General features: G+C 37.7%; 2 protein-coding genes across 6 annotated transcripts in view; one reads left to right on the forward strand and one right to left on the reverse strand.

Moving 5' to 3' along the window:
• Positions 1-105: 105 nt before the first annotated feature.
• On the forward strand, positions 106-10,384 carry rdh12 (retinol dehydrogenase 12). 2 transcript variants are annotated; one of them, NM_001002325.2, is made up of 7 exons: positions 106-255; positions 3,714-3,832; positions 3,948-4,103; positions 4,199-4,303; positions 6,799-7,008; positions 7,090-7,279; positions 9,898-10,379. In NM_001002325.2, the coding sequence occupies exons 1-7, from the start codon at positions 176-178 to the stop codon at positions 9,998-10,000; spliced, it is 963 nt and encodes a 320-aa protein (NP_001002325.2). In that variant the 5' UTR covers positions 106-175; the 3' UTR covers positions 10,001-10,379. The 2 variants fall into 2 exon arrangements, with proteins under 2 accessions (NP_001002325.2, XP_087133912.1); XM_087277786.1 differs by having other exon boundaries at positions 115-1,501; positions 2,123-3,832; positions 9,898-10,384.
• Positions 10,385-11,145: 761 nt separating this feature from the next.
• zfyve26 (zinc finger, FYVE domain containing 26) overlaps positions 11,146-27,070 on the reverse strand; it is a 48,398-nt gene continuing 32,473 nt past the window's right edge. For 2 of the 4 annotated variants that reach the window (XM_087277517.1, XM_087277516.1), the window contains 15 exons: positions 26,548-26,717; positions 26,310-26,443; positions 26,155-26,183; positions 24,767-24,903; positions 24,467-24,687; positions 24,000-24,147; positions 23,686-23,895; positions 23,387-23,602; positions 21,792-21,989; positions 21,511-21,707; positions 17,506-17,665; positions 15,165-15,224; positions 14,900-15,082; positions 12,479-12,529; positions 11,420-12,388 (listed from right to left, as the gene is read on the reverse strand). In XM_087277517.1, coding sequence (XP_087133643.1) covers positions 12,197-12,388; positions 12,479-12,529; positions 14,900-15,082; positions 15,165-15,224; positions 17,506-17,665; positions 21,511-21,707; positions 21,792-21,989; positions 23,387-23,602; positions 23,686-23,895; positions 24,000-24,147; positions 24,467-24,687; positions 24,767-24,903; positions 26,155-26,183; positions 26,310-26,443; positions 26,548-26,717 — 2,306 coding nt within the window. In that variant the 3' untranslated portion in view covers positions 11,420-12,196. Of the gene's footprint in view, positions 12,389-12,478; positions 12,530-14,899; positions 15,083-15,164; positions 15,225-17,505; positions 17,666-21,510; positions 21,708-21,791; positions 21,990-23,386; positions 23,603-23,685; positions 23,896-23,999; positions 24,148-24,466; positions 24,688-24,766; positions 24,904-26,154; positions 26,184-26,309; positions 26,444-26,547; positions 26,718-27,070 lie in introns of all 4 variants that reach the window. The other 2 variants (NM_001305560.1, XM_087277518.1) reach the window with 2 other exon arrangements.

A 27,070-nucleotide genomic window follows, 5' to 3' on the forward strand; every position in this document is an offset into this window, starting at 1 on the left:
CAACAAATTAATGACCATTCAGGAAACATTTTTGTGCAGGTGCAGACAATGAAAACTACAATCCCATCATTCCCCGGGAGCACAGCTGTAGATGTGAGTGGGAGGCTGCTGAACACATTCGGACGGACAGAGACAGACTGGAGTACAGTACAGTTACAGCAGCAGCAGCAGTGTCATGATGCTCGCGCTCGTGGCGTTCGCGGCGGGTTTAGGGCTCGTCGCGCTGATTTTAAGGCTGCTTTCTCCTCAGATCAGGTAAGTCATGTCGTTTATAGCATGAGAGATATGAAAATGACATTATGATATGATGAACGACTATACTAGCAATACATTCAATCTGTGGTGAAACGAGCACAGTGTCCAGTTGGGATGAAAACATGATGTAAAAGACTAAAGCAGAAACCACAGCCACCACTGAAGCGTACAGCCCCGTGCAGGGTCCTGTAATGGTATTAAACGATCACATCTGAACTCGAATTTCTACGTAATCTACATTACGTTACATTACGCATCAACAATGCTTTTATTATTTGGATGTAGAACGCGCTGGATATTGATTAAGGTTGTCCCGTTGCGGACCCGCCTCCACTTGACATGATCTGCTCCAGAAATCGACCAATAGAATGACAGTATAGGCGGAGCCACCCCGCCCCTCTGCTAACCGCGCTGCTTCATTGGCTCTGATGGATTGGCGATCGCTTTCTGCGTGGGACGAGTGTCTTGACAGGCATGCTGGATGGATGAACAAGAAATATACTAGAAAATAAAGCACACCCGATGTGATGAGGCGGAGTTACACCTCGAGTTTAACTGTCCTTCGTCAGTTACATAAAATAATTCAATGTAGACTATATGCAGATGGTTGTTATTAAATTGTAATGTTTATGTTGAGTTTTTATCATTCATTTATTAATTTTTTTTTCGGCTTAGTCCCTTTATTAATCTGGGGTCACCACAGCGGAATGAACCACCAATTTATCCAGCATGTTGTACGCAGTGGATGTCCTTCCAGCTGCAACCTATCACTGAGAAACACCCATACACACTCATTCACACACATACACTACGGAAAGTTCAGCTTACCCAATTCACATATACCACATGTCTTTGGACCTGTAGGGAAAACCGGAGCACCTGCAGGAAACCCACACCAATACGGGGAGAACATCCAAACTCTTCACAGAAATGCCTACTGGCACAGCCGAGGCTCGAACCAGTGACCTTCTTGCTGTGATGCAGCAGTGCTACCCACTGCGCCACCCCATATCTATTTGTTTAATGATGAATATTCAGTTGTTATTAATCAATGATCAATATGCACGTTTAATGCATCATCATGGGTATCTGAAAGTGTTTTTTAAAGATGTCAGTTAAGAGATGCTAAACACCAGTAGTTCAGCTAAGGTGACTAAGGTTAATGAGAGGGTTAAGATAAGTGAACACCTGCATCTGCCAAAAAGGATCATTGAATATGAGCTATATTCCACCAATATAATAAGCGGTTGGGATGACCCATTAGATCAGGGGTGGGCAAACTCGGTCCTGGAGGGCCGGTGTCCTGCACAGTTTAGCTCCTATTCTAATCAAACACACCTGCTTATAGATTCTAGTGATCCTTAAGACAGTGATTAGTTTGTTTAGGTGTGTTTGACTAGTGTTGGAACAAAACTCTGCAGGGACACCGGCCCTCGAGGATCAAGTTTGCCCATCCCTGCATTAGATAATGGATGCAGGTGTTTAGGAAAGGTCCAAAAAAAGGCCAATTAGAGCAGGAGTGCTAAATCCTGTTCCTGGAGATCTACCTTCCTGTACAGTTTAGCTCCTACCCTGATCAAACCCACCTGAACCAATTAATTAGGACCTGAAATCCACTTGATAATTACAGACAGGTGTGTTTGATAAGGGTTGCAACTGAAATCTGCAGGAAGGTAGATCTCCAGGAACAGGATTGGCCACCCCTGAATTCGAGTATTTAGGAGCCATCCAAGAAAAAGGTCAACTTAGGCTGTTGGGGAATCATTGGTTTGGTCAAATGAAAACTCTTGAGGAAAAGGGTATTAAACATGATCTGCTAGCAGACCAGGGCCCCGTTTCAGAAAGCAGGTTAAGTGAAAACTCAGAGCATGTTAACTCTGAAATGAGAGAAACTCTGGGTCAAACTCGAGAAAGCAGGAGTCAGGAGCAGGTTTTATTCTCTAAACTCTGAGTTTCTGCCGGTCTTCTCCCCTGTTTTAAAGATAAAGCAGTATTTCTCACCTTAGCCATTCATGGACTACATTTCAGTCACACAAATAACAAAGTTATAAGAATGGCTAGTCCTTTTTTTAATGAATAATTATCTTAAATTCACTGACCATCAACAGTGACATGTACTGTAACTAAATAATTGGGATTATTACTCTTTCTAAAAACATTTTTTTAGTACTGCTTAGATTCTAAATGTCATATCAACCTCGACAACTTAATAAAAAAGTGCGCTTAATAACAAGTGGACTTTTAAAAACTCAATTTTAGAAATTGAATCTTAAACCGATCAACATGTGTAAAACTGGAAGCCTTAAATTAAACATTTCCACTGAACATTAAGTTAAGGTTATCTGCATTCTTATTTTGTCAAATTTGTTGTAGAAACTATTCATTCATTCATTCATTCATTTTCTTGTCGGCTTAGTCCCTTTATTAATCTGGGGTCGCTACAGCGGAATAAACCGCCAACTTATCCAGCAAGTTTTTATGCAGCGGATACCCTTCCAGCCGCAACCCATCTCTGGGAAACATCCACACACACTCATACACTACGGACAATTTAGCCTACCCAATTCACCTGTACCGCATGTCTTTGGACTGTGGGGAAAACCAGAGCACCCGGAGGAAACCCACACGAAGGCAGGGAGAACATATAAACTCCACACAGAAACGGCAACTGAGCCGAGGTTCGAACCAGCGACCTTCTTGCTGTGAGGCGACAGCACAACCTACTGCGCCACTGTAGAAACTATGCAGTTGCCTATTTTAAGTAATTTAATGCAATTACATCTGAAATACCTTCAAAACTACAGCCAATTCCCCACGTTTCAAGAGATAAGTCAATAAACCTCACACATTACATTACGTATTCTTTTATTATACTTAAATATTTACATACTTTAATCATTTTAAATGTAAACTTGTGTATTAACTTGAGCACCTATATTTTCCCACACTACCTGTCTCTGTTTGGCTGATGCAGTGGTGTTGCTTTTTTTTTTTAAATATATGCTCAGATTTGCTTTAACTTTGCATGAGCACATCAAGTTCAGCTGGAGAAAGAAATGCTGATCTCTCTTTTTTTTTTTTTTTTTTTTCAGATGTTGTCATGGTGACTCGTAATACCTGCACTCCATTGATAATGCCTTTTTATAGTCGCGTTGTGCCCGCTTAACTCTGATTTAGTCTACTCAGACTTGATTGACCTAACTCAGATCAGCTGTTCTGAACAGAAAACTCTGAGATTAAACTTTTTAATCTCTCATAAGTCAAGTTCAAGTTTAAACTCCGAGTTGGTTGGACCTCCTTACTGAAACAGGACCCGGGGGAGGGATGATGGTTGGGATGATGGGTGACTGTTGTCTCTTGCTTTGTTGATTGATTGATGATGAAGCTTATTCTAATACTTGGAACTCATTTTGAGTGTCTTTAGAAAAAAGCTGACAGATTTCACAACATTTACGCAGGAAATACGCCGCAGGAGGATCATGTCGATCCACAGTGCGGTTAGATGGAAAAGTTGCATTGGTCACAGGAGCAAACTCAGGAATTGGAAAAGAAACAGCTCTGGATTTGGCTTCTCGAGGTCAGTCCAAGTGAATCCTGAACAACTTGTTTTTTCCAGAAATGACTACTTAAATCATTTTAAATTGTAAGGCGGTTGTAAATACAGATTGATGGTCTCGCTGTTGTTCCTCCAGGAGCTCGAGTGATTCTAGCGTGTCGGGATTTGGAGAAAGCAGAGGAGGCGGCGGCGGAGATCCGCACAAGAGTGGGAGGAGCAAAAGTGGAGGTGCGAGAGCTAGACCTGGCGGACTGCTGCTCCATCAGAGCCTTCGCACAGAGATTCCTCAGAGGTGCTGATTTATGACCACCAGAAATGGCAAACTGTAGATAACCCTCAGATATTTGAGTTTATTTACAGTTAATACTTTTTTTTTTCTTCATTCAGAGGTGGATCACCTGCACATCCTCATCAACAATGCTGGTGTCATGATGTGTCCTTATATGAAAACTGCTGATGGATTTGAGATGCAGATCGGGGTCAATCATCTTGGTGAGTTTTAATAATAGTTGTATTTATCTGTATCTGTATTAAATAGCAAAGTGAGACATGATTTTTTTGTATAAATTAAAGGGGTAGTTCACCCAAAACTGAAAACTGTCATAATGCACTCTCTCTTCACTTGTCACAAACCTTCAAGAGTTTCTTTCCTGATTGGACACACAAGAAGATATTGTGAAGAGACTGTAAACCTGTTATTTGACTTATAGGATTTGCTGTTCCTGCTACGAATCTATTTGATTTCTTCAAAATGTCTTCTTTTGTGCACAACATACAAAAGAAACACATAAATGTTTGGAACCACTTGAGGGTGAGCAAAAAGTGCTAATTAGTATTTTTGGGTGAGCTATCCCTGTAAGAAACATTGCTGCATTACTGTAAAAAAAAAAAAAAATGGCCATAACACTGCTATTCTCATGTCGCCAACTTTAGACTGATGGCTGAAGTTCTGGGAACTTTGGCCAACTTGGTCCGACTGAATGGTTAATCAATCAATCACGTTTCATTTCGTGCTGCACTGTTTTGGAGAGTGGAACTGTCCTCAGAATAGCAGCATCATTCCTCATCCACATAAAAAACAGTTACCAATCTGAATGATGTGTTTCTCTGATCTTCGTGAGCAAAAAGACACAATATTTAACGGTTTTCACTACCATTAGAAAAAAGCAAGAATATAAGCATACCTGCGTGTTTGTTGACATCACAGGTGGAACAGCGAGTATTGTATACTTTTTAATAATCTAGAATTTAAGTCAAATTGATAAATGCTCATCGTCACACAGTTATCCTCACAATAACAGACAGCTGTGCAGGCAGAAAATCACTGATTCATGACTGTCTCAGAAAGTTATAGGTTAATTAATGAGCCATTTCATCAATATAAACATAGATTGGCAGCTTTTTCATTCGCTCAGTCTTACTTCCAGGTGATGAAGATTGCTGCACACTCCACTCTAAGTAATCCTGTATATTTAAGCAAATCAGAGGACGATGGCGAAAGTATTCCAGGAAAGTGTGCCATATGTATCAGACATTTAGTCAAAGGTCCATGGCCGTTGCTTGCCGTGACATCTGAAGCTGAGACTACAACACTACAGACAATAATTATTTTAGGACGCCTATTTAAGATGTGATTTAGTGATAACTTTCAGGTAATAGGTATGTTTTTGCATGGCATTATTAAGATATTTAGAGAAATATTAAAGTTCACAGTTTCAGAATTGACCTAAGATGGAAGCTTCCAGTGTTGTTGATAATTAAACCTTAAAAAACTTTCAAAATCAATTTTGTTTCCTGAAATAAAGCTAAAACTATTAAAAATATATTTTTAAATGTATATTAAAAAAATTATTATATAGATTTTTTTTAATCTATGTAACCCACCGGTCCTACTGCAACTAACCCAGTCTGAGCCGGGAACAAATTAGCGATTCTTTGCATGGGAGAGTCGGTTGCTCTAACAAGGAGGCTAAAGACCATGATCTCTTTGAGGTCAGAGGAGTGAGGTTTACCTGCATAGCACTTTACTAGCTGGCCTTCATTACTCACCCCATCCAGGACGAGTCCCCACATGTACCTCACCAATCCTACCGCACACAACCCAATCTGAGAGGGGATCGAACCGGTGATTCTTTGCATGGGAGTCGGTTGCTGTAAAAGGAGGCTAAAGACCATGACCTTTAGTGTCTGTTGCTAGAGCAACTTTGGAGGTCAGAGGAGTGAAGTTTACCTGCATAGCACTTCGCTAACTGGCCTCTGTTACATCAATTTCTCAGTGTTATAGATAATATATTTTAGTGCATTTAAACAAAAGAATTTTATTAAAGTCATATAATTAAAATAAGAATTTGGTCGCCAACAGCATTAGGAATAGAAAGATCATACATTTAAACTCAAATGAGGTATTAAAAATATACAGTTAAAGTCAAAATTATCAGCCTTTTTTTTGTTGTTTTTCAAATATTTCTCAAATAAATTTTTCACAGTATTTCCTAATGTTTTCTTCTGGAGAAAGTCTTACTTGTTTTATTTTGTCTAGAATAAAAGCCTTTTTTTATTGAGTCATTTTTTAAGGTCAATATTATTAGCCCTATTGAGCACTTTATTTTTTTGATAGTCTACAGAACAATCCATCATTATACAATGACTTGCTTAACCTAATTAACCTAGTTAAGCCTGTAAATTTCACTTTAAGCTGTATAGAAGTTTCTTGAAAAATATTTAGTAAAATATTATGTACTGTCATCATGGCAAAGATAAAATAAACCAGTTATTAGAAATGAATTACTAAAACTGTTATGATTAGAAATTTGTTGAAAAATCAACAGAAATTGGGAAAAAAATTTATACAGGGGGCTAATAATTTTGACTTCAACTGTATATTAACAAATGACCAAAAAATAAAATAAAACTAGCATTACATGAGCACATTTCAGCATATAAAAATTATGACAAAAATATTGTAAATAATCCTTTTTTTCATCCAGGTCACTACCTGCTGACGTATCTCCTCATTGGTCTGCTGAAGCGTAGCGCTCCTTCACGAATCGTGGTCGTTTCCTCCCTGGCACATAACTTCGGGTGGATTCGATTCCACGACCTGCACAGTCAGGGCAGCTACAACAGCGGACTTGCCTACTGCCAGAGCAAACTCGCTAACGTGCTTTTCACTCGTGAGCTGGCGCGCAGACTCCAGGGTAACTCAAATAATGATTCGACATGAATAACTGAAATGGTACCTGCAGAAAATGTGAGTTTGACTTGTATGTGATGATCAGGGTCGAATGTGACTGTGAACTCTGTGCATCCTGGAACGGTGAGGTCAGAGCTGGTGCGTCATTCTACGCTGATGTCCCTGCTGTTCGCTTTCTTCTCGATGTTCCTGAAATCCCCGAAAGAAGGCGCTCAGACCTCCATCTACTGCGCCGTCGCTGAGGAGCTCCAGTCAATCTCAGGCAAACATTTCAGGTACGGCAAACTCCAGAACGCTTGTCATGGAAGACACACATTATTTAACACATGCTGGATATTAATAAACTGTATCAGCAAGGGTGCGGTTATTAAAACAGCAGTTCTCAACTTTTACATAGTAGTGCATACAATATAAAATGGACCCTTTTCACATTTCCAGGTTTCTCAGTAGCGGAGGTCATCATAGTCGCATTACCTTTGAGCGCAGTGAATGGAAGTGCAACAATTTTTTTACAACCCTTTTTGCTAAAATAATGAAAAAAAAGCTCCACAATGGTGTTATCAAGACTTTCAGAAAAATGAAAATAGTTTGAGACTGATAACGGCAGCCAGACAAGAAAACAACGTCATATTTACTGTCCTGCCCCATAAACGTGCATTAGAAACATTTGTTATTTAACGCAAAGATGATAAAATACATACATAAATACATATAAATGCTTATATGGGTAAAAAAAATATATATATATTTAAAAAATTCAAGGATTTAAGATGCTGATGACCATTAAACATGTCATAACACTCTTGTGAAAAGGGTCTATAGCAGGGGTCTCAAACTCGCGGCCCGCGGGCCATTTGCGGCCCTCAGTGCAATATTTTGTGGCCCGCGCCGACCGCTGTACACTGACAGAATCAGCGGAGCGGGGAGAGAGAGCGCTCCCCGCTCCGCTGATTCTATCCGTACACAGCGGTCACTGGCATTCCCCGCCCGCCGTGCAAACAAAGGGGCGGGGATGCCGGTGACGTCACCACGCACACCGCCCCTTTGTTAGACGCTGTGACGGGCGGGAAGGAGGGAACTCGCGCAAGCCAGAACCAAGGTAAGCTGTTCCCGCCCCTGCCTGCCACTTAGCTACCTAGCTACAGCCTGCATCTTATATATATTATAGGTAGATACAGACTGGTACAGACTGATGTGACTGGAGTGGGGTGGGGGTGTTTTATTTATACATATATACGCCTTTTTTTAGGTAAGGGAATGGAAGTTTTGAGTGAGTCTAGACAGGTCTGGACTTAATGATGATCATCTTCAAGCCATACTGAGGGTCTCAACTGCTTCCGCTCTGAAGTAAAATGTGGTTCAGATTTGTGAGAAGAAGCGCTGTCAAGTCTCTGGCAGCAAGAAGTAGGCAAAAGATGCCATGTTTAGAAGAACTGTTCATAATCTTCACTCAATGTTCTATTAATGTTCAGGACACTTCATGTTCAGAAGAAATAATTAAAACTGTTAATAATGACATTTGAAGACTTTTTTTTGTGAAATCCCTTATGCGGCCCAGCCTCACCCAGACTTTGCCTCCTGCGGCCCCCAGGTAAATTGAGTTTGAGACCCCTGCTCTATAGAGTGCTAGGCTGCATTCAAATTTGCGTACTTCCATACTATATAGTAAAGATAAAGAGAAATAATCAGGGAGTGTTAAATGTAGAAGTCTAGCCTACACTACCATTAAAATGTGTTTATATTTGTTTTGATGCCATCACATTATGGACATCTACTTAAGACATCCTTTATACCATGAAACAGCAGCCAAAAGCAATTCGCTGAATTAGCTAGTCTCTGGAACAATATACAGAAGCCTAACAGCAGTTATGGATTTTGTTTCTGTGACAAGGGGCCTAAAATGTCATGTTCAGCCTTTGATGTGAGGCCCATACACAAAAGACTGCAATATACTTCACACTGTGACACTTTAACCTGGTCACCCCTGTTGTAGCTGCTGGTGATTTGTTGCACTGTGGCCCTACAGTCACAGTGAATAATACATCCCAGGTTCCACTGCACAATTATCACAATTTTCCTTAACCAAACTATCACAAATGGGCACCTTTGCCTATTCTGACACCAAATACTGTAGTGCCTGGAAGCCTGCTCACTGATAAGGTTGTCAGGCATAGTTTCTTTTTTTTTTTTTAGCCGTGGGTTTTTTTTATAATAGAATGGTTATCACTGGATTTCCAAATGAAATGTCTTGAGGTTTCTTTCCTCATCTTGTTTTATGAAAATTATTGGCTTGAAACTAATTATGTAAAAATACCAATTTTGGCCAGTTTCCTTGTTAAGGAATAGTTCACTTGAAAATGTTGAACACAAAACAAGATACTCTGAAGAATGTAGAAAAAAGCAGCCATTGACATCCATAGTAGGAAGTTAGGAACAAAAATACAATGGAAATCAATGGCTGCTTTTTTCCCCAACATTCTTCAATATATCTTCGTGTTCAACAGAAGAAAGAAACTCAAACAGGTTTGGAAAAGCAGAAGGATGATTCAATGATGACAGAATTTACATCTTTGGGTGAACTATTTATTTAACGGTTGGAAATGGGTTAAATGTAAACATTTCTTAGAAAAATCAACAATTGTGAAATGTCACTCAGATCATATTAAGCGTATTCACTAGAAATTACTAGTTACATGTTTAAAAATAATGAAAATAGAAACTATTGTATCAAGCCAAGTTCAAATTTGAACCGCTGGGCCAGCAGGAAACTCCTCAGCTATCCTCGAGCCCTGCATAATTTAATAAAGATATTGTCCTGTACTGTAGCTGCTGAATAATTTATGGTGTCTTTGGTATTGGCACACAGTTGACGCTCTCTTTCTCTCCCACACAGTGACTGCGCTCCTGCTTTTGTGGCCCCTCAGGGACGGAGCGAGGAAACGGCGCGCAAACTGTGGGATGTAAGCTGTGAATTATTAGGCATCGAGTGGGACTGAAACGTTCATTTGACCTGCTTTATTTCTCCATGCTTAATTCTCAAACATTTTCAGCGATCATTTTTCATGTCTTTCGTTAGATATTTGTTTGGTTTTCGTTAGGTATTTGTTTTTGTATTGGCTTTCAGTTGCACAACCTACAATTTTCTTCTATAATGCCTTTGTGACAAGCACGTTTTGAGTTGGTTTTACTCTGGAACTCTCTGTAAGGCATTTTAAAACGTGTTTTATTGTGTTGGTATTTTGAACGCTGCTTTAATTCTCATCTCAGTATTCTCACATGAAGCTGCATATTGAAATCTTTTATACAGATGTGCTTTTGACTACTGTGGTACATTCATAATCAGAGACGAATATTTAAATATATACAGTGACAAAACAAAATGTGTCATTTTTGTATTTTTTATTTCATTTGCTAAATAATACAAATACACAAGGAAATATTAACAAATGATGAGTCATTATTAAAATAATAAAAGTTTTAAAAATGAAACATTATTCTAAAAAACTGAAATCATTTATTTAGTTAGATAAGAAGTCAGTATTTTTGGATAGACAAATATAATTTAATTACTGTTTTAATTAATATCTCCCTTCAGTGTACATTTGCTGACATTTGTCACCCTGATTGAATGAATTTAATACAGTCTCTTTGGCAAAGTGTCTGTAACAGTCGCATACATTGTAATATGTGCATAGACCTTGCGAGCAGATTTATTTCATGTCTTTTTCTATTCTCAAAATAAAATAATAAAATAAACAATAGCACTTTAAAGGGATTTTTCCATTCAAAAATGAAAATTGTCATCATTTAATCACCTGTGTGCAGATACATACTGTACATGCATACAATTATAGGGGTAAATTAAGAGATAATTTCAGAATTATTTTCTTTTGATTTAAAAGGTAAGGATTTGTTTATTCTATAGCAATCTGGTGTTACAAATTTAAATTAAAAGATAAGACATTTTATGTAATTTAAGTTTAATAATTTTTAATAAATTTAACTTTTTTTTTTGTCCTAGAAAGATGTAACATGTTTTAGCTGTGAAAAATCAGGGTTATTCCACCAAATATTGATTTCTTAACTCTATTAGTATTGCATTGGCTAAAAATTAATTTAAACATGTCTGTAAATGCCTCCTTGTCACTTTATTCATAGAAAAATGTTTTAGAGAAATTCAGTGGTCTCTTCATTTCTCCACAGCTCTAAATACATTTTCCCTCATACCGTGAATTCATTTTTCTCCAATGACGTCTGCCTTGGACGTCTTGGACGTCTGCCTGGACGTCTGTCCCAAATATAATTGTCTTTGTATAGGGTTGAAATGACATGGAGATGAATAACTAATGACAAGACCTTTCATTTTTGAGTGAACAATACATTTAACATGTCCCTAAAACAGAGTGAACGCCCTGTCCATTTTTTAAAGAGATTTACTTTACACAACATTTACACAAACGCACAGATTCAACTTTATATTACAAATTACATGAGGGTCAGAGAGTTTCAACACACAAACACACACATACGCGCAGACGCTCATAATCCGACTGTAGGGTCAAACACATAAGCAATATTTCACTGATACAGTATTTTTCAAATTGCTGTGTCCCTTTTTTACAGTATTTATGATTAGAGCTTGCTCATCATAATATCTTTGATCACACCTTCTAAATTCCCTTTTAATACTGTTTCTTGTAGTCCAACCACATCCGAATGAGGACCAATATAAAGATTATATTCTTAATTTTCAGTGACACCATAGTAAACTTACCGTGAACCCAAACAGGAATTAATACGCCGGCGACTTTGTTCCTTTAGGATGAGATTTAGACACAGTGATCGGTTTTCTGACATATGATGAGAAAACTAAGTCTGAGGTAGGAAGAAAAAGCTCAGTCCAACACTGAAGTAGTACTGAATTCGGTTCCAGCTCTGTTAGAGATTATAGTTTTCTTTCCAGTATGGTACAATGGATTAAAAGGCCTTGTGCCATTTAATCAAACCTTCATCAGATTATTTTTTTTCTTTCTGTGAGCTTGACTGGTTCTAAACTAAACTACGATGTGAATGAATATGATGTTATAAAAGTGGCACAAAGGTGATTGATTTCCTGTCCTATAATCTGATTCTGGCCAATCAGAGTAGAGCAGGACACTTCAGTGACCAATCAGAATCAGGATTGATAGTGGTTATCTTTGTTTTGATGATGGCTCTTGATGCTCTGAGAGCCACTGGCGGCAGATGTCATGCATGACAGAGTCACCTGAGCTCTCGGCTGCTCGCATCACTTCTTGTATCAGTGGAGTTGCTTTTACAAGTTTTAGTTTCACCGCCTGAAGATACGCAGCCCTCAGCTTAGAGCACTGCAGATACGCCTTTATCTACACAGATAGAGAAAGAAAAGTGGATGAACGAGAGAAAGAGAAAAAAACACTTCTAAAAGAAAAAGAGTATGAAAAATAAAAACTCACCTTGTTTTCTGGATTCTTACACTCTAGAATCAGAGTCTCGAGTTCTTTAGCCTAGGCAAAAGAAAAAAAGATTTAAACCTGTAAATTAGGCAGCAAAATAATTCATTATTGTAATAATCATTATTCATAAAATATAAGAATATTATAAAAATTAATTCTATATAGTAATATACAATGTATATACGTATAGCATGTTTTATGAATATATGTAAATGGGGGAAAAAAGTCTTTTTTAAGGGTTTTTAAGACGCTTCGTGTTTGATTTTCTTCTTGATATACACAATTATCCTGTCAAACTGTTGTATAAACACATTATCACACTATAACCGATATGGGTGTATATTGGTACTGCTGCGGCACTAAAGCTATGTCCACACAGCAAAGCTTAGTGCTCAAATTGGATTTTTTCTCAGGTCTGACTCTCAACCTGTGCCCCAATCGTTAACCAGGGGTGTGTTTCCCAAACAACGACGTAACTCACGGCTGAACTATTATAGTACAATGCATAGTTTGGAAAAAGAACGATGTAGTGACAAGTGTTTCCCAAAACCTGTGTTTCTCTGTCGCAGATCCATCGTTTAAACCACGTTAGTTATAATGTAAAACGCCCACAATGGTTCACTAAACGAGGTGGAATAACAACTTCTTCAGAGAAGAACCCCAGATTTCATTTGTGCAAATTATATTGTATTTTGCGCACATGCTTTATAATATTAATAATGATGATGATGATGATGATGATGATGATGATAATAATTATTAAGGAGGATATTGTTAATTTATTTTTTGAAAATTCTACTTTTACAATTTGACACGTTAACCACTGAAAAAATGTTCTAACCAACAGACTCATGTCATATACAGTACAGATACTTAATAAATAAAACTATAAATTAAAAATATAAAATAAACTATAAATTAAAAGCATTACATATGCTGTTTTTTGTTTTCACAAGCTTTGGAGACGTAACATAAATTCTGCTTTTAAATAATAGGTCACCTATAGAGCCCATAACAATGTTTTTAAAGTGCACTGCGAAGAGAACGCAATTAGTCACCTTGGAATTATATGCTTCTATCTGAAATTTTTGTCAAAATTTAGTTATTGACATATTCTTTTTAATTGACAACGTATTTACATTATGGATGTTTTTTATAAGTTGTTCACATTTTAAGACTTTTTATTAAAAAAAAAAATGTATATATATATTTATGTTACACACATTGCTTTGGAATGCAAAATCTTTGAAGCTCAATATCTCCAAATCATTCAGAACGCAGACAGAACCTTATAATTCAGAGGTAATGAATTGTCAATAGGAAGATCGCTGTAAAAATAATTTAAAAGCAAATTACACCCAAGAGTGATGACTTTTAAGCATTTTTTAAAATAATCATTTTAAGTTAAAATGTTAGAATGTTCTAAACGAATAAGGCATAGGGGGGATAACTGGGAATAAAACACAATATTTAACTACAGCTCCAGAGGTGTAGTTGTAAGCATACAAACTTGCGACGCAGTTTGCGAATGTTCGTTGAAGCGATGAATTTGGGAAACGCCAAATCATCAAACTAAGTTTGTAATGACAGACCTTGCAACCTTAGCAGGCTATCCATAGTTTTCGGAAATGCTCCCCTGATTGGTTAAAAAGCACCGGTTTTGCCTTCAAAGTTGTTTTCAAAAGGAACAACCAACCATCTGTGGTAAATTAATTGCCCTGTGCGTCATTCTACTATTCTGCTGAGTAGAAGATGATGATTGCAGCACAGAATGATGACGCATGTCACTCAAAGATCATGTAAATTCACATGAAATCCTACACAACCGTTCACACTGCGGTCGCATTGCTAAAACATCTGATCTGTGTCTGATTTAACACTGCATATGAAAGTGGCACAAATCTGAATTAAAAAGATCAGATTCCATGCGGTTTGGGCTAATCAAGACAAAAAGAGAGCTGAGGCACATGTTGGCAAAAAAATCAGATTTGGGTCACATTTGGCCTGCAGTGTGAACATAGCCTAAGGCACTCAACCTACAACCTCGAGCCAATGCATGCCTCCCAACAGTGCTGATATACAGCTATATATATAGTATTTTAAACCTGCAATTAAATTAGTCTTTTTTATATGGACAGTTTTGCTTTTTTTGTAATATATTTATATATTTGTAATATATAATTTGTTATTAAATTTCTACATTTAATTCCATATAGTATATTATACAAATACATAATTACACAAAAGTACCTTTCACAAAAAAGTACACACACTATATTTAAATACACACATTACATATTCACCACTAAATAAAGCACATAAGCATATACTTTTTCATGAAATATTTACAAATGTAATTATCATTGAATTCATTATTAATAGCGTGCGATTAGCCCAGAGATCATTATGTTGATGACTCACATCAGCAGGGCTCTTATCAGCCACAGACACACAGCTGAGCACAATGGCGTCACAGTCGTGTTTGGAGGCCGTCCCAGACTCTCCAACACATTTGTGCAGCTGCCGCACAGAGGAATACTGCCGCTGCCGGACCAGCCGCTGACCCACCCGGATGTAGACCGCCAGAGCCTCCAGCTGGAAATCCTGCAGCACAAGAACGACAACAGCAATCAGAGTCATGTCTGAATGACACCAGGGCTTTATGTGGAGCGCCAGAACTGCTCACCTGTATTACTCGATATGCAATGCCAAAACCTTCCTCGATGTTCTTGCCTCCCAGCATCACCTGCACAAAATCCAGCCACAGTGTGTTTCAATCTGATTTCATCTACAGCAACACTACAAGGTCAAATCATTTTGATTTTATTCTGTTCAGAATTTTCTTGTCAGTAATTTTGTTTTCTAAACAAAGTTTAAGTTATTTTAAAAAAGAAACGTTAAAACTAATAGCAAAAAATCTGCTTTACATTAATCCTTGAGAAATGTTTCTTTACATCAAAAATGTTGTCACAGCTTTCACAAAAAACATTAAGCAGCACAGCTGATATCTGTAAAGCCATGTTTGTCAACCTCGTTCCTGGAGGACCACCAGCTCTGCACATTTTCCATGTCTCCCTAACCAAACACACCTGATTCAGATCATCAGCTCATTAGCAGACTGAAAAGAACCTATAATGGGCATGTCAGACAAAGGAGACATCCAAAACATGCAGTGTAAAAATTATTCATGCAGACCAGAGATGAGTGTAAAATATATTGCAATAGAAAATGCTTGTTTTAAATACAGCCTACTAATATTTTCACAGTATTCATGTGTGTGTGTGTGTGTGTGTGTGTGTGTGTGTGTGTGTGTGTGTGTGTGAGTATATCAACCTTAAACCTTTGACAAGCAACAAGCAAAAAACAAGCAAACTGAACTGGATCATATTGCATTTGTGTAAACAGCAAAAAAATCTAAACTGAGCGACTTTAAAACTTTGTTCACAATCTGATGCGTTATACAGGTTTCTTCATCAAGTCAAATTGAAGACTTTAAGACCTTTTAAGGAGCATTATGAATGAGATTTTAGACTTATATGGGACTAAACACTAAGAATTTTTGGTAATGACCCAGTTGGACCAATGGAATTGGGAAAAAAACAAATGTAGTCATTTCTTAAACAACATATTTTAATGTGTCAAAACAAAAAAACTCTTAAACCTTTTTTTCAACATAACGCTTCTTTTTTTTAATTACAATTTTAAATGTTAAATGTATATTTATTACAACAACAAAAAAAAAACACAAATAATCAAAAAATATATTGGTTTGCTTTTGGTCCAATTGAAAACTCTTATTCAACCTAATGCGTTTCTGTTATAAGACCTTAAGTTTCATGCCTATTAATAATATTATGTTCACTAACACTTTCTTCTGTTTTTTTTTTTTTGTACATGGGATAAATTGCTGTTATTATCATGAGGAATTTTTTTAATTGTTTTTAGTTTTCTTTTCCTGATTTGGGAATTTATTTAAAAAAAGATTGCTGTAAATTGTCTTACAGCTGTTGTGAAATAAACATCTCTGCAATAAAAAAACTTATATATATATATATATATATATATATATATATATTTATTTATTTATTTATTTATTTATTTATTTATTTATTTATTTAGGTGGATTGTTGGTGGTTGGATAGATGTTGGCCTGATTAGGTAACATTACTTCGACAACTTTTAAAATTAAGTCCTTTTTAGAATGATCTAAGACCTACTACAACACAATATTTCTGTAAACTTAAGCCTTTTTAAGGCCTAAAATTTTTTTTTTAAATTTAAGACTTTTTAAGACCTGACGGACAACCAAATTATATATCAGGATACTGAATACATTTTTTTTTTTCATTTTTACGCCATGCAGTGTGAATACAGCATTAGAGGACTGCAAAAACATTCAGTTCAAATATTACAAAAACGATCATTTGTCAGTTTTGTGTCAAATGTTAAACAAACACACCCACATACCCCAGAATGAGCACTGAACACACTGTTACTCTAGTGTCAAAACAAGCAACCATCTCAAAATGAAATCTGTGCAATGCATTCAAGGAAATACTTACAGTTAAACACTTTCAAACAAAAACATAATACAGACCAGGAAAAAACAAAATGTAGAGATTTACTTTAAACATCAGTTCTGATACAGTTTCCACACTTTGAATAGAAATGTATTATCATATAAATGATGAATTGTTTTAAATGCTACCTAGAAAAATCATGTAAAGCAATGGTCTCAAACTCAATTCCAGGAGAGCCGCAGCTCTGCATAGTTTAGCTTCAACCACCTCCAACACACACCTGCTTAATAGTCTCTAGTAGTCTTGAACACCATGATTGGTTAGATGTCAGCTGTGTTTGATTAGGTTTGGAGCAAAACAGAACTGTGGCCATCCAGGAATCTAGTTTGAGACCTATGATGTGAAGCATCATGTAAAAGTAAAAGATTTCCCCACACATATTTCCAAATGTCTGTTGTTATTCTGGTGCTCCTTTCGAAACGGAGCATGCTTTTTCTTTTAGCTTACCTTACAGGCCACGTCCACCTTCATAGGGCTGTTTCCAAACAGAGTGGGAGGAGCACTGTTTCCTGTGTAGGTGGAGCCGACTGCTGTTTTAGACGGAGAGCTTTCACAGCGGTGTAAGAATCGTGTCACCTCCAGCTGCAGCTCGATTGTGTGAATGTGTCTGCAACAAACATCTTCTGTCATCACTACTTATGCAAGTTGATATTGTGATTAGATTTTTAAAACTGCATGATTCTTAATATCTACTGTTCATTCGTAAATATTCAATAATAGGTGATGTATAATTTTCAATGGAAAAAAAAACGATACTAATTCTTCACCTCAATATTTAAAATGCTTTTGCTGTTAATCTCTTTTCTTCTTCACCCATTTTTCTGTTGCTCTGCTGCCCCAAATGCTATGGATCTAATGATTATTTCTTAATTTTACATTTATTTTAAATAGGACTGCATCCTTCTCATGAGCGTTTTATCATTTTTGTCGTTTCAGTGTGAGTTACACCTATATTTGAGCTATTTTTACCTGCAAGTGAACCACCTTAAAGGGATAGTTCAATCAAAAATGAACATATCCTCACCATTTACACACACTTAGTGGTTCCAAATATTTCTGAATTTGTTTCCTCTGCTAAACACAAAACCAGGTGTTCTGAAGAATTTTGAAAACAAAGCATTCACTGACATGCATAGTATGAACGAAAATACTAAGGAAGTCAATGGCTACTTTTTTTAAGCATTCATAGTGTAGAAAATAGATTTTTTTTTTCATTTCTCATTAGCGTATTCCTTGATTCTTTATTATGTTTTCTTTACCTAAAGAGATGTTAAATCATTTACCTTACAGTCAATCTTTAATATATATATATATATATATATTGTTATACTCTATACCAGGGGTCTCAAACTCGCGGCCCGCGGGCCATTTGCGGCCCTCAGTGCAATATTTTGTGGCCCGCGCCGACCGCTGTACACTGACAGAATCAGCGGAGCGGGGAGAGAGAGCGCTCCCCGCTCCGCTGATTCTATCCATACACAGCGGTCACTGGCATTTCCCGCCCGCCGTGTAAACAAAGGGGCGGGTATGCCGGTGACATCACCACGCACCCCGCCCCTTTGTTAGACGCTGTGACGGGCGGGAAGTGTAGGTAAGACAGCCAGAACCAAGGTAAGCTGTTCCCGCCCCTGCCTGCCACTTAGCTACCTATCTGCAGCCTGCCACCTACCTAGCTACAGCCTGCATCTTATATATATTATAGGTAGATACAGACTGGTACAGACTGATGTGACTGGAGTGGGGTGGGGTGTTTTATTTATACATATATACGCCTTTTTTTTAGGTGAGGGAATGGAAGTTTTGAGTGAGTCTAGACAGGTCTAGACTTAATGATGATCATCTTCAAGCCATACTGAGGGTCTCAACTGCTTCCACTCTAAAGCCAAATGTGGTTCAGATTTGTGAGAAGAAGCGCTGTCAAGTCTCTGGCAGCAAGAAGTAGGCAAAAGATGCCATGTTCAGAAGAACTGTTCATAATCTTCATTCAATGTTCTATTAATGTTCAGGACACTTCATGTTCAGAAGAAATAATTAAAACTGTTAATAATGACATTTGAAGACTTTTTTTTGTGAAATCCCTTATGCGGCCCAGCCTCACCCAGACTTTGCCTCCTGCGGCCCCCAGGTAAATTGAGTTTGAGACCCCTGCTCTATACTATATTTTGTATGCTCTGTCAAATTATATGTTAACCGAAACTGGCCCTTGAGGAGATGTATTTTGCATTCTAATGAGGCATTTTGCAGAAAGAGATATCTTAAACAAGAAATATGCAGCAGAAAAAAAAGAAATACCGTGTGTCTCTCGCTTCTGATATCCTGTGTAACCATTTATGAAAACATATTGGGGCATATGGAGGTCTCTAAGCATGTGCATTTAACTGGTCCAGTTCTTCAGTGCAGAAAAGTGGAACTAGAGATTGTGCAGAAAAGCTGATGGAGACAACCTGCCTTCTCCATCTTCTGTGAATATAAACAGGATCTTGAGTCCTAAGAAAACACTCGCAGAGCGCCTGGTGTGTTCTCTTGGATAGCATCGTATAACCAATAAGACACAGTTGTGCGACCCAGGGCCCTAATCGAATTATTCATTTCTATTTAATAAATTACTAATACTTTTTAAATTGATCTCTGCCTCCTGAGTTTGTATTGAACATGCATGGAATAATAGACCACTTATTCCAACATTAGGTATACTGTATCTTCCTTAATGTTGAACAGAAGAAAGGCAGAGAGCGAGTAAACGATAATAATTTAATCATTTATATGTTTTAATGAAATTATTAATTAATATTAGAGCTGTGCGATTTGAGGAAAAATATCTAACTGCACTTTTTTAACAGATACTGCGATTGCGATTTAATTTTGTAGTCAAGCTTTAGGTCAATAATCTGTAATCTGTAGCAACAATTCAGTGACACCTCTTAAAAATGACCAGTTTTTGTTCGGTGTCTGACCAAAATATTCCCATATTACCAATGCTGTTTTTCTATGATGTTAATTCATCCATTAATGCTTTTGAAACAGCAGACGCCATTATCCCACTCGTCTGGGCTTTCCTGTTCGTTTTCTTTTTTTATTGTGGGCGTTCCGCATATTTCAGGCAGAACGTAAGTGTGCACACATAATTGGCTAGTAAGACTGTCATCTATAGACGGCAGTCACGCATTTGCTCTGGGCGGGGGAAATTAACAAATACATAAATATATTTTATATCGCAGCCTTTTGCGATTAAATAGTTGCAACGTTTCGAATTTCGATTGCAATTCGATTTAGAAGAACTGCACATCCCTAATTTTAATATGAATTGAAAATCATTTATTGAAAGGATAATACTGAATAATTACGCACATGTGAATATAACGTTTTTACATCCAGTCCTCTTTACTCAATATAGCCTATTAATTAAATAATAGTAGCTTTTTATATCTATGTGGTTTGGAATTAACCAGATGTCATATGTAACCAATGAATAATATGATCAGATTATTGTATTATAGACTTGCATGATAATGATGTCTGCACAGGCCCGGATTGGCTAATCGGGAGCACTAGGAGAATTCCCAGTGGGCCGGTCCGGTTTTTTGGCTGTGAGGGCCGGTGTCCCTAGCTGCTTGCACTCTCAGCAGTCGCACTTTTTTTTCATCTATTTATTTATTTGACCATAGCTTCACTATTTTTATTCATTATTTTGCCGCAGCGCCGCTCTTGTTATTTATTTTCTCACAGCCCCATGAGCAAAATACAGCCTGCAGGTTAACTAACGTTAATGATGATGTAACGCTCACTACCATCATTCGACCCCAAACAGCGAATTCGAATAATTAATATTAATGAATAATACACCTGCTCAATGAAAATCAGATGATTCACTACATTAATAAATCTGACATAACTTGATCAGAAATCTAAACAGGGAAGAAAAAGATTAAGCCATCAATAGAAAGTAATACCGTGTCTTGTGGGTCACAGTTCAATACTTCTTTTTTATTCTCGCTGTAATAGCGATATTGTTGCTCAGTGGTAAACACGTTGCATTATGATGCCGCCGACCCGTGATCGAATCTCTCTGGGAAAACTATTATTTATTTTTATTTTTCATTTTTATTGTAAGACATAAACTGTTAGGGCTTTCGAACATTTGAATTTTTAACTCAGCTGTTTTCTTGAAAAAGACGTGATAGTGTCATTAGAAACTGAATTGGAAATGACCTTATTTTAATATAGTCAGTCATGAACTGAGGTGGGCCGGTCTGGTTGAAACTCCAGGGCTGAAAATGAGTCCCACTCCGGCCCTGTGTCTGCATATATTTTTTAAACATTTTATACATCCTTTTTTTTTTTTACATATGAGTATGTAAACACTTTGAGAGCACCAACACTGCTGGGAATGCATTTAATTATCTTTTTTTTTATCAAAAACACCAATTCTCAAAAGCAGAAAATCAATGGCACCTGGAGACATCAGTGGAGCTCATTTTCTTCCTGAAGGAGGAGCTGTGAGATTTCCTGCGGCTCTGTTGCTCCTGTAGGTAAGTCCTCAGGTGCTCTTTGGCCCGGATCAGCCAGCGCTGCTGTTCTCCCAGCTGCAGGTATGACTGAGCACCATGAGAAAAGAAGCGGATGCACGTCATCGCAGCACGAATGTGGTCCTATAAAGAGATAGAAAAAAGAAAAGTATTGCAGCAAGCTGATGCAGACATAACAGAAAGAACAAGTGTGCTGTTTTAAAGTACCATCATGAACTGCTGGAGTTGGTACAGAGAGTGGTAGTGTCCCCTGCGCTGCAGTAGCTGACAGGCTGAAAGCAGATATCGGCCCCAGGTCTCCAGTGTGGGGTCTAGATTTTCCAGCAGACCTTGTAAAGCACCCAGACGTCCACGTTCAAGACAGGGCTGAAAGATGCCCTCCAGAAACACATCATCCGAACAGCCCTAAAACACACACATGGAGAGAGGGAATATTTAGACATATATTTTTCGTATTAACTGACACTTTTATATAAAGCAACAAGAAATAAATAAAAAACAAAGGTCAAATGAAAAGCAAAATAAAAAAATGCCATTTCAATCTGATCTACTGACAGGCAGTCAAACAAGTTGTCCCTACATCATATTTTCCCTATATTAAAACATGCTTAAATTAGAAAGAGATTACATACACAATGCTGTTTAAAAGTTTTGGGTCAGCTGTAACTCGGAAAAGATATTAAGAAGACCCACTAACTAAAGACGAATGGGCCAAATAATAGCAGAAGTTGAGGAAATAGGAAAAAATGACACGTGCACTTCGATTACAAAAACAGATCTTTGAAAATGGAGTAAATGGCTGGCTTTCTTCACAATGACAATAACATTATCTATAATTTAACATTTACGTAATTCTAGAGGTTATGCATCATTGAGAGATTATATTTGCCAACCTCATATTTAATATTTTATTTACTTATTTTCTTGATGAAGTTCATTTAATATGTTTATGCATGTATGTTTATATTTACATATGTATAAATGCATAAATACATTTGTGTGTGTGTGTGTGTGTGTGTGTGTGTGTGTGTGTATATACTGTATACACATACATACATACATACATACACACACACACAAAGGTATTTATGCATTTATACATATGTATGTATGGTTATATAGATCTACATATATTTATATGCTTTTTTATAATTATTATTATTATTTTGTTTGTTTTGTTCTCACTGGTTTTATGTTCCTAAAGAATCTATAAAAATCTTTTAAAAAATTGGTCAGAAAATACTGAGTTTACATCTTACAAAAAAATCTGAACTGCGGTCTCTGCAGATTCTGATGGTTTTTCTCATAATTCTCACTTTAATTAAATGCATTAAAAAATAACTGATGGCACAGTGGTGCCTCACAGCAAGAATGTCGCTGGTTCGAGCCTCAGCAGGATCAGTTGGCATTTCTGTGTGGAGTTTGCATGTTCTCCCTGTGTTCGCATGGGTTTCCTCCGGGTGCTCCGGTTTCCCCCACAAGTCCAAAGACATGCGCTATAGGCCAAGTGGGTAAGCTAAATTGTCCATAGAGTATGTGTGTGAATAAGAGTGTATGGGTGTTTCCCAGTGATGGGTTGCAGCTGGAAGGGCATCCACTGCATAAAACATTTGCTGGATAAGTTGGCGGTTCATTCCACTGTGGCGATCCCTGATTAATAAAGGGACTAAGTCGAAAAGAAAATGAATAAATGAAAAAAAAAGCCTCTAGTTCTATAGTACTTTATAAAAAACAGATAAGCTTCAGCTAACCCTATAGCATGGAGCTAATTTAATGGAAATGCTGTGCACAGTTTGCAGAACCTTGTTCTGTAAGTAGGTGAGGGCATCTTTCAGGCAGTCGTGGCGCAGGTAAAAGCTGATGAGGCTCAGATGTGTGCCGTATGTGAACAGGTAAAACAGACACTCCTGATGAAAGTTGCAGCGCTGAACTTTACTTTCCGTGCCTTCTGGAGGAGCAGAATCAGACAGAGCCTCTTCCAGCTCACGCAGAGATGCCAGGATATCCTCATCCATCGTCTACATCCAACAAAAACACACAATGCTTTAGGAAAGATCCAGTAAGGAAAGTCAATAATCCTGTTAAACCAAGTCTCTTATACCTGGCTCAGGGTGAGTTTGACGGTGGACTCCAGGTGCTGGATAATCTCTTGCAGAAGTCTCGGCCCGTGGTTTAGCTGGTTTCGATCTACTGGTGCTTTCAGACAGCGAACAAACTTCTCCCTGGCACCACTCAGATTTCCAGCCTTTAAAGATGCCATTGCCCATGCCTGCCAAACACCATTCGGGTCCAGTGCACTCTTGGTTGACACCTGCGCATTATTAAAAAAAAAGTCTTATACTCTTAAAGCTGAGTAAATTATGAATTTGAAAAGCAGCTAGGTTGATACTTTAAACCTTGAGCAAAATCTCTCACCTCCACAGCCAGCTGATAATATTCCAATTCCAGCAGCTGGTTGCGCAGACGTGTCACTGCAGCCGTTTCCTGAATATCATCCAGAGATGGAATGTATTTGTAGTTGGCAGTGACCAGGATTTTTAACACATCCACCTTACTGATGTAGCTGCGGATGAAAAAAAAAATAAGTAAAAGAAACTTGCGTCTTAAAAGTTGGGGCTCGATAAGATTTTGAATCTGCTTATTATGAAGTTTTCTTAAGGATTTCTGGAGAAAAGCCAGCTGAAAATTAAGCATTGTCATCACAGATATATAATATATATATATACATACATAAAGTAATGAATTTATATTTCATTACTTTAATCAAATAAATTCAACCTTAAAATATTTTTGTTAGCAATTTAATTCTGTCTCACTCTATTAGTTTATGCTTCCAAAATGAAAAGGCTAATTCTATGAACACAAGTAAAAGTATGTCTCACCTGTCACAGAGTGCTGGTTCTTGTGTGCATCCTGCATTTACAAACATGAGTTTGGCACTGAACAGTAGCTGCCGCATCACATCAGTCAGCAGACGTGCATCCACCTCAGGATTGGTCAGTTTTCGGGATAGTGAGCGGCAGTGGTCAATTAGCTGCTGCCCACAGGCCGCATGATCACTGTGTAGTGTCAGAATAGCCACACAGAGAGATGCGCTGGGTGCCTTTAACAAGAGACCATATGAATGAGAAAGAAGAAGAAATTTTTTTTTTAAACCAAACTTCATTCCTCAAAATCACAACCTGTTCGTAGTAGAACTCGCTCTTCAGCTGTTGGTTCTCTGCTGGGTTTGGACTCAGGCGGTACTGCTTCCGTGACACCTCCGGCAGACTGAGCACCCCATTCAAGACCTCATCAATGGATGAAGGGCTGCCTGCTACTGGGAAAAGTTTAGTTTATAACTCTGAAATAACTAGAACCTAAAGTTTATTGATAAACTTTGATGTTGGCTTGAGAAAGCCAACGTGACTGCGCGCTAGGACTGGGAATGGCAGTTGGCAGGAAGCACGGCGGTGGTTGCTAAGTGCTTGCTAGGCAGTTGCTAAAACAATTATGGCATTGTTAGGTGGTTGCTAAGCAGTTGCTCAAATGCTAATACTTAGTAGGCATTTCTAGCATATGTTATTGCATTTAGATAATCATTCATAGCATGTAGCTAATCGTTATTAGCACTTGGCTTCCATTATCATTGTTACCATGCATAGTACACAGGAAGTCCCATTTGCTAGCATGAGTCAAACAAGCCAATGCCCAGGTCCCTACGATGTTCTGATGTAGAGATATTGCTATTTTTAAATGGTTGCTAGGTTATACTGTTTTATTGCTATGGGGACATTTGACAGGTTAGTGATGATAGATCAATGCTTCTTGGCAATATGAGTGATCTTAATCAACCCCAATGTTTCTATGACAGTCTTTATGAGTGTCAAAAACTGGACTTGAACATTATGTATTCCTGGTGTTAGGTTGCGGCTGGAAGGGCATTCGGTGTGTAAAACAAATGCTGGATAAGTTGGCGGTTCATTCCGTTGTGGCGACCCCTGATTAATAAAGGGACTAAGGCAATGAACATTATGTAAAAATGGCTTGCCGTATTTTTTTGAAAATACAATGCTTAATAAGTGTGAAAGGGATACATGCAAAAATGGCTTGCCATATACGTAAAAAATGTGGAGTTTAAGTCAAAAATGGCTTGCCATATTTTGAGAAAAATAATGCTTAAAAATTATTTATTGGAAAACTATAAGTCTGATAAACCTTAAAGATATAGCAACAAAATTGAACGCATCTAAATACAGCTTTTGGCCAAATTTGGGGCTTGTATAATTTTTTTATATGCCCGGATTATAAAAATGTAATAGTTAACATTTTTTATTTAAAAAAACAATAAGTCTTATAGGCATGAGGAGATATAGCAACAATCTTGAATGTAGAAGGCACATTTTGACCACATTTGGGCCTTGTGGCATGAACGGCCTAGGAGGAGATACGTTTGTTTTCAAGGACAGAGTAGCATAACAGTATGTTGGCTTTCTCAAGCCAACATAATAATCCGAGTAAAGATGGGTTTGAAAACTTCTTAAGAGAATTAAAATATTTTGTATGTACTGTAGCAAAAAGACAAGTTTACCTTCCCCTTGTTCAAGCTCCTCATCTGAGCTGCAATAAACATTGTGAAAGTGTGTATATTAGAAACCAAGGTTGGTAGAAAAAGTGGAGCAAACAGTGAATTTGATCATAAGATCAATCTTGTGCTAATAAAATATATGAGTGCATCTGTCTTACTCTGTGTGAAAGAAGTTGTAGCATTGGTCACAAACTCTGACCGGCTCGTCAAAGCCGGCTACTGCCATCTTCTTGCTGGAGCAGGAATGGCACACCAGTCTGCCACAGCGTCTGCAGTGGTGCCGTCTGTTAAACTGACCCAAGAGAAGGTTTATTAAAAGACTCTCAAATTCATATAGAGAAACTTACCAAGATAACATGAAATTGCGAGTGCATCTGATCACCTAAGCTTACTCACCATGGTGAATCTCTCCCTCTGGCAGACCATGCAGATGTGCTGTTTGTGGTCTGGGATCCAGTCTTTGCGGTCAGGGGTTTTCTCTGGAGGGGTGAAAGGGGTGGCCAGTGGCCGGATCTTTTTCCCACTGGGACGTCTCTCACTAGAGGGTGTTTGCATGGGTGTGCCTCCTAAAAAAATTTAAAATGAATAAAAAAAGTGTATACAAACTTGACTTCTAAACTATGAGGTCGTCATAAACTAATAAACTAATAAACTAAGGGCTTCTGGTAGAATAGCAAAGTCCACTAAAGGAGGTCAAACCTTCTTATATATATATATGGCTCCTAAACTCTGGAATAGTCTTCCTGATAATGTCCGAGACTCAGAAAAGCATATACATATTCCATTACATAACTGTAGGACTGTTAGAATAACTAGAAGTAGTTTTAGTAGAGTATCCTCCAAATGTGGAGTGACTAATAAACTCAGACCTTCTGGTAGTACCCAGAATAGCAAAGTTTACTAAAGGAGGTTGAGCCTT

This window comes from Danio rerio, chromosome 13 (assembly GCF_052040795.2).
Source record: "Danio rerio strain M-AB ecotype USA chromosome 13, GRCz13ab, whole genome shotgun sequence".
In the NCBI taxonomy this organism is placed as follows: Eukaryota; Metazoa; Chordata; class Actinopteri; order Cypriniformes; family Danionidae; genus Danio; species Danio rerio.

Coding starts and splice junctions, on each gene's coding strand:
- rdh12 (NM_001002325.2), top strand. CDS start 176: ATGATGCTCGCGCTCGTGGCGTTCGCGGCGGGTTTAGGGCTCGTCGCG. Junction 3,833..3,947: donor TCTGGATTTGGCTTCTCGAG/GTCAGTCCAAGT, acceptor TTGTTCCTCCAG/GAGCTCGAGTGATTCTAGCG. Junction 4,304..6,798: donor GATCGGGGTCAATCATCTTG/GTGAGTTTTAAT, acceptor TTTTTCATCCAG/GTCACTACCTGCTGACGTAT.